Source organism: Rhipicephalus microplus, chromosome 8 (genome assembly GCF_043290135.1).
Source record: "Rhipicephalus microplus isolate Deutch F79 chromosome 8, USDA_Rmic, whole genome shotgun sequence".
Classification (NCBI taxonomy): Eukaryota; Metazoa; Arthropoda; class Arachnida; order Ixodida; family Ixodidae; genus Rhipicephalus; species Rhipicephalus microplus.
In genome coordinates, this window is record NC_134707.1 from 36,401,038 (window position 1) to 36,415,170 (window position 14,133).

Sequence of the window (14,133 nt, forward strand, 5' to 3'; positions counted from 1 at the left end):
TATTGAATGTTTACCCATTTAGAACTTCGTTCAGCTATCTATGGTTATTTATTTATTTATTAGTTGTAGCTTGCATAATGTAATGCCACTACTTTTACAGGGTCAGCGTAAGGAGAGACAAAGAAAATGACAAAGGACGAGTAAAAAATGCGTGTAATTACAGGATTTGTGGGCGAAAACCGAATCAAACAAAAATGAAAATAAGAAACGCGCGTGGCCATATCGTTAACTGAACTAAGAAATTTAGTGGCTCAACGATTCGATAAAAGAATTGATCACTATTGGGCGCCAAAAATGAATTTGTTGCCAGATGCATAGTCTTTTACTACTTTTGTCACCACAGGCACGCCGCGGTGGTTTAGTAAATAAGGTACGCGGTTGCTGACCCGCAGGTCGCGGGTTCGAATCCCGACTGCGGCGGCTGCAGTTACGATGGAGGCGGAGTTGTTGTAGGCCCGTGCGCTCAGATTTGGGTGCAGGTTGAAGAACCCCAGGTGGTCGAAGTTTCCGGAGCCCTCCCCTACGGCGTCTCTCATATTCATATGGTGGTTTTAAGACATTAAACCCCACATATCAATCAATAAATCAATCAATCAATCAACAATAGCGAAAAAAGAAGAGGGAAGACCAAGAAAAAGAAGCGCGCGCGGGCACGCGAGATTGGAAGGTGGGCGCGGGCGAAGAAGAATTTTGTCTAAGGTGGCGGAGAAGACGACGGATGGTTGAGGCAGCCCGGGTCTCGCCCAAGGGCTGCAACGCTTCGAGAGTCGCCCAAGATTCTACCTCGGCGAGCTGCCATCATCGTGCTCCGGTCGTCCAGCTGGCGGTTGGGGCAGCGAGCGGCCGGGACAGGTCAGCGTCATGCCATCGACCTTGAACGAGCCCGGGATCGCGGCCATCCGTCTGCACGACATCGTCCCACGGACTAGAGGGGCCTGGGAGGTGCCCGAAGTTCCTGTTGGCACCAGTCTCACCGCCGAATGGGAACGACATTCATGTGCCTCACCTCGTTTGCGAGCGTCCTTTTATACCGCCAGGGCCGACGGACGCAGGAGTGACTACAAATGCACGTGGGACTTGGCCGTGCTATACGAGGTGTTTACTATTATTTTCAGAGGTCCTATGGGTCTATCGTTAGTTCCATTTCGATTAGTGTACATATTTTTACCTGTGCTTCTGGTATTTGTACCGTTAAGTGGATTGAAGTGGCCCCACCGTAGCGGTCCAGTGGCTAAGGTACTCGGCTGCTGACCCGCAGGTCACGGGATTGTGTCCCGGCTGCGGCAGTTGCATTTTCGATGGAGGCGAAAATGCTGTAGGCCCATGTGCTCAGATTTGGGCGCACGTAAAAGAACCTAAAGTGCTCGAAATTTTCGGAGCCTTCCACTAGGGCGCCTCTCCTGATCATTTAATGGTTTTGGGACGTTGAACCCCACATATAAATCAATCAATGATTGAAGCATGTTTATGTATCACGCCTTGAAACCTTCATGTGTCAATCCCGCTTGCTCAAACAAAACGCGTCGGGCCAAACCCACATCGTGACAGTTGGTAACTCTGTTTTCAGGCCATGAGGTATCTTGTTCTAAGTTGTAGTTGCATTTTTGTGTTATGGAATTCCACTGCTACCTGCATGTCATTCGTATTGTTTATGTATAGGTGCTAGTACGTTTGGATATTATTCACCACACGCATGCGAGTTTTTGTGCATTGAATGCATGTAGGGTGCTAGAGGACTAGTCAGGTGACGTGTGTTTGAACATCACCTTTTGTAACAACCACCATGGCAATCTTGTATTGTTGCACGAATGAATAGATAAACAAAAGGAAGCTAGCCCACTCTCGATGGCGGTTTAAATACGCCGCATCACACTAGGAATATCAAATCAACATTATAGCAATTATACCTTAAGACAGCATATTGAACAGAACACGCTCTGACTAGCTTGGACGATATGTTGAGGCCTTATAAGTATCAGGAGCCATGTAATTTTCGATAATTGGCGTGACGTGACGATACCTCACATTACTGTGTCGGTTGTTGGGGTCACCACGAATGACGGCAAAAATCGATGTAGTTAATAAATTAGGTCAGTGAAAAGCCACGTGGCACAAAAGTGATGTGTGTGCCGGTGACGTACCGAGAATTAGGTAATATCGACGTAGTACGATGTCCCGACTTCACCCAGAGATGTCATCGAAGTTTTTTTTTTAATTTGTGGTGTCACCGTAATCACATGACATCATCACTGTAGCAAAGGTGAGCTGAAATCGGAAGCAGGCGCTTAACGCCATGAGGTGCAGGAAGGATGCCAGGTCGCAGATATGGTAGGCATTATAAAACTACGAAAGTTGCAGGTTCGAATCCTGCCGGTGGCAAGTGATCTTGCCTCCAACTTTTCTTCCTTCACATTTATATTAGTTACTTTTTAAAAACATGCCCTATGCTTCCCTTAGCATCATTCTCTTTTAGTTTTCATTATAATGTTGTGTCTAACAAGAAAAACGAGTCCTTAAATTACACTTCTTTCTTTGAAGTTAAGTGCAGCAATTTTTGTGACTATAGGAAGAGAGAGAGGATTAATACAATCGACTGAAGAGAAAAAAGATGTCACTTTCTCTTCGAGTTGTGCACATGTACATTAGAAATCATGCTACACTTTTTGGTACCACTGGGAGAGCGATTCACAAAAAATTGCGCTCGTCGTAGCCTACTGCGGCTCAAGCTGAGCGAAAAAATACTCAGGTGGCCTTATTCGCCCTTCAATTTCTAAATTCACCCGGATTGAGACTGACCAAAATAGACAATGAACTAGTCTACCTGGGACTGGAGCTCACCGAAATTTTACTTAGCCACCTTCTCGCTTTCTGAAACCAACGCACTTGTCTCAGTCTCAGTGATCCTAAGTGAGTGAACGTAAGAGGGGGGTTTGCCGAAAGATGTACGCTATAGCTGCCGCCATACAGCGAGCTTATAGTTAAAGTTTAGATTGCACAGTCATTCGACCACTAAGGCAGACAGAGCAGAGACCATTTTCAAAGAGAATTGCAAATTATCAGCGCAATAAAACAAGAAAGAGTACTGGTATCACAAGCATAGGTGAGCGTTCTGTGCTAAGCAAACTCCGTACAAGTTAGTCAATGACCGTTGACACATCGGAAACGGCAAATATTCATTCGATGCTACCTTTATTTTGTAACTACGAAGCACGCGTTTATTGTCAGATAATGACATTTCATAAACTACTAGACAGCAAGATTATCTACAAAGGAAAAGAATGAGCTATGAGGAGCAGCAATTCTCTGCGGTAACACTTCCGGAACCTACTGCTGTCACTTCCGGCCGACGGAAACGAGATTTCTGACAATCTTCATCGCGAGGTCCTTGTACGCTCCCTTGTGGTAAAGAACGATTTGGCCACCAGGAAAGTGACCATCAGGCTCGGGGAAGTAGCCGGATTCGGTGTAGACTTCCGTCTCCGGAATGAAAGGGAATTCCTGCTGAAAATCGCTGCCGGATGCACTTGTGGGACCAGCGCTGGCGGCAGAAGCTTGTGGCGCGCTCGTAGTCGGGGCTTGGAGGAATAGCTCCGGAAGGGGCAGTTTTATCGCTGAGTCGATGTCGAGATTATGGCGTCGACGAACTGAGATCAGTTCAAAACGAACACAGCATTAGATTGAGTGATTCATACATCACGATGGATTTTACAATGCGCTCTTTGTCACCTTTTTTAGTACATAGTGGGAATAATTTTCCGTGACTGTAAGCTTGGAAGCGCTAATATTAATTATTACATGCTTCCCCGTAGGCTATGCTTCATAAAATTACTGACGTTGTTTGACATATTTGCTGAAAAAGTGTCACGCAGTAGTGATGCACTCGAACATATCTTTCAGCTGATGTTCCTTTCAAGTCACACAGAATGCGTTGTAGATAATTTGCCTGCCTGACTGAGTTTTTTTAGCTGAGCTCTTTTAAAGCCACTTTCTTAACAAAATATCTGCGAAAATATGTCAAACATTTCACGTGATTACTAAGATTCCTGTCTATGTCACAGTCTTCAGTACGCATCATTTCTTTGGCCAGCACGGCCTGCTTCCCCACCCGAGCTAGTGCCTTCAGGACAACTAGTATGTACAATGAATAAACATAAAAAATTCCGCCATATCCACGAAGTGAATGATGATGAGTGGGCGAAGCTCCGAAGGTAAACCTGGTAAACCATGAATCCTCTGTACATTTTGCCCACTCGATTTTATTACATCGCTCCCCCTAGCGTACGTCGCCGCACTAAATCGAACGATTGCCTTCAACCAATGACACGCGCCATATGTGACATCATTCCTATTTTATAAGATCTCGCGTCTTTCATCAACTACAAGTACCGCTTTCTAGTTTATAACATCTTGCATCTTTTCATCATCAGCTACAAGTACCACCATCTAGTAAACACTACCAAAACTAAACGAGAGGTGGCTACATACAGGAGACGGTACCGCCATCTAGTGAACACTGCAAGAACTAAACTAGAGGTGGCTACATACAGGGGACGGTACCGCCATCTAGTGAACACTGCAAGAACTAAACTAAAGGTGGCTACATACAGGCTACAGGGGACGCACAGCCCACGCCCTAAGGAGCTTCGCCCCTAAAACGAATATTGCCAACGCCCTGATGGCTTCCAATTCTTCGCTTACAGTACTGGTGCATAGAGCTCCAATGAGTACTATACTGGTGCAAGTCTCTTTGTGTGCAATAGCGCGCCTCTCGAAATGTCTTGCTTTCAACTACACTCGTTTTCCACATCACCTACGATTTTCAAAGGAATGCCCTTCGCACAAGACAGCAAGTGTATACTGTGAGTGTGTCGTCAAGTCACCGTTTTGCTCTTCGCACCGACAAAGATGACCTGCTCAGGTCAATTTCCGCAGCACCTTTTTTTCTGAATTTGTTGTAGCGTGGTCTTAACATGTTTTGTATTAGTACCTGAGAAACGAATAAACCTTACCGCATGGCACCATTTGGTAACGAAGTCTGAAGCCAGCGTGCTCTGGTCGATGGGTGCCGTTTGCCACAAAAGTTATGACCATTGCTCCCGTGTCCACTGTAAAAAAAAATAAGGAAAGAAAATAAAAAAGCAAAGTGCAGAACTTCATGAAATGTCCTAATTGTTTTGCAAAAGCATGAAGAATCCTTCTGCGAATAAATCAATTATTGTGAAAAAGCAGCCCTATTTTTGTTCGCCTCTGCTGGACATGTTAGAAAGGCAGCGTTCCTGCTCCCATAAATTATGCAAGGCTAGATCCGCCGGGTACCTACAACATCCTCAACCTCAACCTCAACCTTACAGTCTCCAGAAACAACGGCAGGGACATCGACGTTCTTTTATTAGAGAACTTACAGACTGAATAGCGTATCATATTATCCTCTTAGGTTTAGGGCTTATCTGAGTATGCAAAGTAAGTACGCGTATTTATTTTTTGAAATTGCGCTAAGAAGGCTAGCATTCTCTTATCATCACTTCTTTCGTTATAAATAGGAGGTTGAAGTATAGGGGAATACAAATACAAGTCTTTCTCGAAACATTGGGTTTATCCGCATTTGATGATTTATCATAATTTTAAGCGTCCAGTTTATCTTGAAAATGTGAAGTAACATCCTTACACACTTCTGCTTCTATTCGGATCATTTTAATGTGGTAAAAATTTGGAAACTCGTTCAAATACGTCATAACCAGATAAATTTGCTCCCGTATGCCGGTGTAACCGTCGAATATTAGAATAAATGATTAGCTCTGTTGATTTCGTTTAACATCTCCTTATTTAAAAGGGACTAAGTATATATCAGTTTTCTCAGTGCCAAACCATTCGGGAGTAAGCCATTTCACGAAAGGAGGCCCTCGCGAAAAGAGATTATTCTTGCCATTATTCTATAACAAAGCATGTGCGTCATGATGTTTATTTACAAGTTCGAGCAGAAGTCAACGCTTGAAGTGGTCATACATAACCAAACATCAAATGTTGATGAAGCCAATGCTTCGAGAAGAACATGTCTTTGTCAAGGCGAAGACAAGTCCACTGTTTGAAAGGTTGGCTTCAGCCGAATTTCTGGTTTAGAAACATCTTATCGCCTTGAGATAACTTTTTTTAATTCAGCAAGAGTTCTATGTGCCAAAGCCACGAAATGATTGGAGGCATGCCGTAGCCTTGTGATTTTGTAATTTTTACCAGACTCTTATACATTAAGGTGCAGTGACATTGAACATGGCACATTATCATTTATCTTCCTTCAAAATCTGACCACTGCGGCCACAATCGTACCCGTGACCTTCTGGTTAGATTGCATCGTACCGTTGTGCCACCTGGTGGCCATTAGTTTAAGGTTTTCTTTAGCGTTACTGTTTCGGTAATGTAGAAAGCAGTCGCATATCATGGGCCATGAAATTTACCCATTTCCAAAGAGTCCGGAAAGTCATCTCCACAGAAGGGCTGGACGCCCAGCATCAGGAAGTCTGCCTGCAGTGGTGACCCGAAGCGAAAGTCTTCGCAGCGATTGGTCACCGACCTTCCTGGGTCCAGAGCATTTCCGGGAGCGGGATCGGCGTACACACCGAACGGGCCATCTTTGGCTAGGCGCAGTGCGCACGCGCCAGCAGCCAGCCGAAAGCAAATAGAGTATCGGCTGAAGTTGGGGTAGCCCCTCTCTAGGCGTCCGCTTCCACTTCCGGTTGAAGGGCTGTCACTTCCGTAGTTGAAGGTCGATATGACACCAGTAGGATCTTCGTGGTACTGCAGACAACCGGAAGGGGCTGTGACAAAAAGAAAATGCAGTGTATTCTATGTTAAAAGCGTTGGGGCTATGAACAAATGGTCACTCGAGAATTCGACGCATTCTCCTTAGACGACCAGAAGGCAACAATCACCTTCATTTTTTTTCTGCCTTTTTCTCTGTCGCAGTCGATTGCATTGATGACGAGTGAAAGCTCTCATCACCAAGCCTGGTCTACGCTGCCTCCGAAATCAAAGGCGCTGAAAGTTTAGCGCACATTGCGCTACGTTCGATCGTGTGTTGTAGTATCGTCGAGATCAGTACACGTTTGAGCTGACGACGTTGCTATGTGATGACGTCACCATGTGAGGTAAATGTATATGAAGTCACCGCGACGTGACGACCACGTCGAAAATTTGGGCATGTGATGCCGTCATCACGGGATGACTATCTTTGCTCACTTGGACGCCGCCGACGCCGATCGTCTCTTTTCACGCTTGATGAGGCACTCTAGGCTTTCTCTCGAATATTGTGCGACGCGATGTTATACACTGCGATCGCGTTTAGCATGCCAGATTATAAACCTACCGCATATCTTCAGAGACAACAAATAAACCTTTCTACTTCATTTCCCGCGTTCATGAACAACTTCAGACTCTCCAACTTGATTTAGGCGAAAATGTAATCCACATGTTAAACATGCGTATACCATAGCAGCCTGGCACTGCATTTTTTCAGCTCGGAAAGGTGTACCACCTCCTTTGTTGCAATTGCGGGCGTTATATGGTAAGGCGCCCAGCTTGAAATGCGCTGCATCACGTTTGCGAATACGCTGGACTAAATTCTTCTCAACATACAACATACGATGACCTTTACAGTAGTTAAGTGCGAGAGACTGGAGAAAGTGCAATTAAACTCCCTACCTTACCTATACTGCCTCTGTAGTTGCTGTGGCTACTGCAACCACAAAAGACACTTGTTACGTCTATTCTCATTACCAAATTATCGAAGATACTGACGCGAAAACAATTTATTGCCGAGAAAATTTTGCCGAGTGTTTCGTGTCATGAGACGCTTTGTGGATGATGCAGTGAAGCAGGCGCGATGAGTTTCATGCAGTCTAAGATGGAAAGCCAGCCAAAGAAAAACTACAATTGTTCTGCTCACCTAATCTCTGGCTGATGCACGGCAGCTGGATTACTCTAATCTTCCAGTTCCGTTGCGTACCGTTGGGAGCGAGGAAAATTGACAGTCTTACCGGACCACTTGATTGGCTCACGCTGACGTAAACTGCAATGAAGATGCAAAGCCAGTCAAATTAGATAAGATAGTACACTCAGACACAAGTACAGCACATCACTGTTTTTCGATATCTTGTATGCCTTAGGGATTTCCTTTCTCTTTATTCACACACACACACACACACACACACACACACACACACACACACACACACACACACACACACACACACACACGCACGCACACGCACACACACACGCACACACACAAACATACACCCCCACACGCACACACACGCACGCACACACACGCACACGCACACACACACACACACACACACGCACACAAACGCGCGCGCGCGCGCACACGCACGCCCAAAGCTATTTTTCCTACTTTTGTAGGCCAACGTGTTACGAAAACAAAAGCTAAATAACTTACGGTTTGATTGTTCTGACAGTTTCAGCATCATATTTATACATGATAGAAATTGGCGCAGTTTTTTTACCGGAATAATCTAGCAAAAGTGAATAAATTACCGTGTTGTCCGTTGTTTAGTCCACATATTAAGGGTACCACGCTGTTTTCATCCTGACCGCTGACGTGGAATGCATCGTGGCTGCACACACCAGACAAGTGGGATACGTCGGGACCAATTATGTCTAAGCGCTCCATGTTCAGTCTCAGCTGACACACTGTTGGGTCCACCTGTGGAGAATATAATAACCAGTTCGACAGGGAGCGTTAGGTTTACGATGGTAAAATTTTGAGAAGTATACAGCATTAGTAATATAAGGATGTTTAGTTACTTCGGTCAAGACTCCTGACCATGACCCACAAGTCATTGCGGCTCTGCAGGCCTGGTCAAGAGTCGATGATTGGTTTTCCAAGTTCAGCGCGAATAGTCGCTCTCCCACCAACAATTTTTTTATATTTATTTACAGATACTGCAGGCCCTTCTCGGGCCTATGCAAGAGTAAAAACAATGAAAAACAGTGACAGAAATTTGGGCATACAACTTGACAATACATCAGTGTTGCTTGAGGTAATTTTAAAACGTACAACACACATAAGGGAAGGCGTAAATATGCTTAAACAATCGAGTGTAAGCATATGGTACGGTATGCATACGGTAAAAGAACACAATGGTAATGTCTTCCGATTTTGAAACGACACTTTAACCAAAGCTTATATTACAAATACGCTTAGAAAACATCTCTAATGACACAGAATTGACCGTCTCTTCAAGTAACATATTCCAATAAGAAATTTCTCAAAGAAACAAAGAAAACTAATGCAAACTATAGTGGCTAATCGGTTGCCTAATAGTCTTACCGTGATGAATTCTCGCTTATCGTTTGAAAGGCACTTGGATGTAGTGTTTCCGCGTCATATTGAAGTGACCATAGAAAAGCTGATAGAGGAATTTTTTATCTAGATGTGACCCTATGCTGCTCGAGTGTTTCAAGGTTTGCCCTATTACGTAAAGTGGTTACACTCGAGTGACGCGAATCAACAGAATAAATGAAGCGCAAAGCTAAATTTTGTACTCTTTCAATTTTACTTATTAAGTATTGTTGGTAAGGGCTCCAAATGACATCTGCATATTCCAACTTAGGTCATACTAGTGCCTTATAAGCGTTTATATTCACAGCAGGAGAAGTATTGCTCAACTTTCTTTTCAAAAATACCAAATTTTTAAGTGGACCCCGACGAATGTTATCAATGTGTGTTTCCCAACTGAGGTTGCTTGTAAGTGTGACACCTAATTATTTAACCTTGATGATTCAACAGCTCCATAATTGATGATGTCATCGACTGAACATCACATAACGTGTATGTATACGTGCGTAACGGTAACAAAACATGTCTAGCGCGTTTATCGTGTAACGTGCCTGTGGAGCTTTGTACATTCCTAGTGGCTGTTGTGCACTCTTCAATCACTGTCAATGTACGTTTTTTTTAAATAGCTTATAATCAATAATCGAAGGGCCACGCAGAGTCAGTAATAATTTTACGACCGATAAGTTACCCACCGAGGATCTTTAACGCCGGCCACAAACAAAATTATTCATTATATTTGAAGTAACAATGACTTAACTTTTTTACACGCATAAACTGTTTCTGTCAGTAGAGATCGGCCAAAAGTGAATACCTTTTGTAGATTTAGTTTTAAAAGAGTCGACGAGAAATCAAATTGACCAGTCGGAGTACGTAAGGTAGTAATTGTGATTTCAGATGTATGGTGAGCCTTACGGCAAGCGATCTATACGTCTCCTTCAGTAGATATGAAAGTCTTAGAAACATGTTTTCGGCACTACAAGCCCTGCATGACGCTCAGAGCACTAGAGCGCGCTACCCGCTTAAACAAACACATCGATAATTCAGGCGTAGTTTTCATTCTTCGTGAATGGAGCAGCGCGTCCTACTTACTTTGTAGACCGTGACAGAGCAGAGCACACCGTTCGGACTCGGAGTCAGTGAACCACCCATGGATGCTGGGTCTACGAAGTAACTGTTGTTTCGCGTTATGATCTCACCGCAAGTTCGGGACACTGTATGAGGCGAGAAGAAAAACGTGGTACTATTGAAGTTCGAGTATTTGGATTCTAGTCCTCACAACACAAGTCTGTGGGGCACGGTGACAATGACTTAACGCTGACAACACCACATAGCCCGAGAATAATTGTGAGCGGCAAAGGAAAAAAAAAGAGCATTGCAACAGTCTGGAGCATGTACAACTATCGCTGAAAAGTGAGTCAGTGTGACCAAAGAATTTTGCTTATGCATACGCCGAAAGTGAGGCAAAACTTGAGGGTTCTTTTTTACGTGGGACTTGTTTCTTTGTCAGACGTGGTGAAGTGTAGCCAAAGGACAAGTAATTAGGCCAGGTAAATCATAAGAAACACAGGTTTGTTTTAAATGTAATGTATTATTGAGGAAAATGGACGTAAATTTTATTTCACGCCAAGGAAATTCATATCAAGTTAGGTCGTTGAAATAAATTACAGTGAGGAAACTGTCTACTGTAAATTATTTACACTTTAGTCACTTCAACTACACTACACTTTAGAGCGCCAATTAATGGCTCCTGCAATTTCTTATCTTTGATTGCCATACGGCTTCCTTATCTTTTCAACAATTAGTTCTAGAGCAAAACTGGCAATATCAATGAACACAACTCTTCTGTTGTGCTGCTTTGCAAGAGGAGACAAATCTGCATGCGATCATTCACAATAAATCATTACCTTGGCAGCAAACGCCGTAGCCTTGGGCACAGCGTCCGTTGGCGACACCGCCGTGTAAGTTGCATTCCGAGCTGGTCAGACAAACGCCGTTGAAACCGTTTCTTGACACGCAAGGCTCGTTGGCGAACTCGACCCAGTTGAAGAAACCCCCTGAGAGTGGTAGCCAGGGTCATAAGCATGAAGTGCTGTTATAGTTCTAAAGCGCCTGTGCAGGCTGTGAGTGACAATTCTAGGGACACGTGAATAAATACAAGAGCAAAATGGCGTTAGCACGTATACACGCTTTCATTGTGGCACAGTTTGGATCTGCACTGAGAAACGAGCATTCAAAAAAATTGTGTGTGTGTGTGTGTGTGTGTGTGTGTGTGTGTGTGCGTGCGTGTGCGTGTGCGTGAGTGCGTGATTGTCCGTGTGTGTGTGTGTGTGCGTGCGTGCGCGTGCGTGCGCGCGCGTGTGTGTGTGTGTGTGTGTGTGTGTGTGTGTGTGTGTGTGTGTGCGCGTGTGAATATCGCTGTCGTGCTCACGTCTTAAAGGCGAAGCTTAAGAGTCACCGATTTTTCTTAACATTTTTGTATTATATGTTAAGATTTAACTTCTCAAAACAGCGATATGATTATGTAGAACACTGTAGTGGAGGTCTCAGAACATTTCGCTAATGCGCGATTCAATCTAGGTAATATTCCATGAAAAGAAACACAAACAGCGCAAAACACTGCTTCCGACCAAGACTAACTTCGACATAGGTGAATCTGTGCTTTCAGCTGGCAGTACGATAGTGCTAGCTTGATCCTGCTGGCATTATCGCACCGTTGGTGCTTATCTTCTGGTCATGCCTGGCACTTCGAAGAAGCACGTGGTGCGATCACAACAGCTATAGCAAGATGACGCCGACTGAAAGCACTGATTCATCTAGTGATATTCAAGGGATGTCGGAGTTAGACTGGGCCAAATACCCCGTTTTCTGCTCTTTGCGCTTTTTTCTACGTGCTAACAGGGGCTTCTAGCATTCCGCTTTCATCTAAATGTGGCTGTCGTCGCCGTGATGCGATCCCTCTATTCGAGTCAGCAGTAGAGTCCTATAAACACTATACCAACACGGCGTCTCTCTATCTCTTCTTTTTTTTGCCACTTTTTGACAAAACATTGCACCTGAGTGTTTTCAGCGTACGTGAGGAGTCGCACCTGCTGCCAGATTTTCAACAAGGTGATTTCCTCGTATAGCCAAGACGTGTCAGCGTACACGCCCCAGTCAAGGGTCAAATCTCTCTATAGTTATTGATTGGAATGTGCTGGAGAGACTTCATTTTCGCACAAAAGTCTGATATGCGCTATGAAACGCTCAAAATGCCCGCCATCGCGCTTCGGCGTCCTACGTTGACGGGGTCTATAGCTGCATGCTACCATACAACTCCGTTGCAGAAACAACGCCCTGCATGATGGTCACCGCTAATGACATATATAGGACGCAATAAATTGATACACCGAAACTTAGCATCCTGGCCGGCCACCCTTGGTGGACTCTAACAATGATGATGACACGGAGGTGGATTCGTTTGAACACGCACTATCTCACGCCGTTATCAAGCCTTACAAACACTTGATAACCGACTAGACCGTGAACACTCGACGACCGTGTGCAAGATATCCCTTGAAGATACGAGCGTTGCAGCACTGTTCACCGGGCAGAAGTTGTTCATAAGTTGGTAACGTAAGTGTGTAACTGCAGGATTAGTTAATTGTTCGAACGATTAAGAGTGTGGCGCTGGCTTTATAGACACATCATGATTTAAAGTGAAAAGCATTCCTAAAACCTCTTCTTCTTACGTTCGCAACAACTGAACCACTTGAAATATGAACTGTTTCCGTAAGATGAAATGTTTTCAGTTACATAAAGAATAAAAAAAAAACGAATGAACTTACATCTTGCGGAACGGTGCGATGTGATATTTGTACCATCTTTATACTTCTGGACGTATGCGCAGCTCCGCATATTCAACAAATGAAGACAAACCAGTGATGCATAAAGCTTTCTGAAATATTGAACAATATTTAATAAACGTCACAACTGAGGTCCTGCTTTTTCTGTTTCGTGAAGAAAAATTTAGGTGAATACTGATTGCATGATAGCCAAACTGGGTCTCAGCCACCCCATTTGGTTGGGGAACCTCTAGGAGGTATCAACTAGACAGCGATGGTTGACTAGTCGTATGAGCTGTGCTGAACAAAATGATCGAAATAAAATAACACTTTATGAAAATTTGAAAGTTTGCATGAGCGAGAAGCACCTAGAAAATGCAGCCATAAATAAGCTTTCTCAACGTTAGGCATTATTAAAAGGGAAAACCTAACCTATCCATTTTTGGTCAATAGCATTTATGACACACACAAAATTGGCCACTAACTTGCGATTTCCGAGAAATGTAAGTTAAATGCCTACATCAATTAATGCCTAGTGTTGAAAGCGTCTCACGATAATAAATAAAAAAAGTTATATACTCACCGTAACATGAATGCGTCGATAAGCTAAGGAACACGAGATCAGCGAAGTGTTGTACAGCCGTAGACAGACAGGTAACCGTTCTTTCCGCGGCCTTGCGTAGTTCTGCTCTGCGTGTGTTCTTGCGGAGCACCATCAAAGCAGCGAACATCAATGGTGAGAAGAAAACTTGAAAAACTACCCGCACCCACTAGGCTTCCGGTTTCCATAAAGCGGAGTGCGCCTCTACTGCACGTATATTAGGTGGTCGGACCATGAGAACGCTACATTGCAGCCGTTTACGCCGATCCCTTTGTCTATTTAGTGAAGCATTGTGCACTTATTTTGAACTTATCAAAGTGCACGCCAAATTCAATATTTACACATAAAAAAGCGCATAT

The 14,133-nt window shown here is 44.0% G+C and overlaps 1 protein-coding gene across 1 annotated transcript; it reads right to left on the reverse strand.

Moving 5' to 3' along the window:
• Positions 1 to 3,216: 3,216 nt before the first annotated feature.
• Positions 3,217 to 13,852, reverse strand: LOC119165337 (uncharacterized). Its single transcript, XM_075870445.1, has 9 exons — positions 13,757 to 13,852; positions 13,177 to 13,286; positions 11,257 to 11,406; positions 10,442 to 10,563; positions 8,548 to 8,716; positions 7,937 to 8,059; positions 6,450 to 6,809; positions 5,010 to 5,105; positions 3,217 to 3,644 (listed from the first exon to the last, which is right to left on the reverse strand). The coding sequence occupies exons 1-9, from the start codon at positions 13,762 to 13,764 to the stop codon at positions 3,334 to 3,336; spliced, it is 1,449 nt and encodes a 482-aa protein (XP_075726560.1). The 5' UTR covers positions 13,765 to 13,852; the 3' UTR covers positions 3,217 to 3,333.
• Between the last annotated feature and the right edge of the window lie 281 nt (positions 13,853 to 14,133).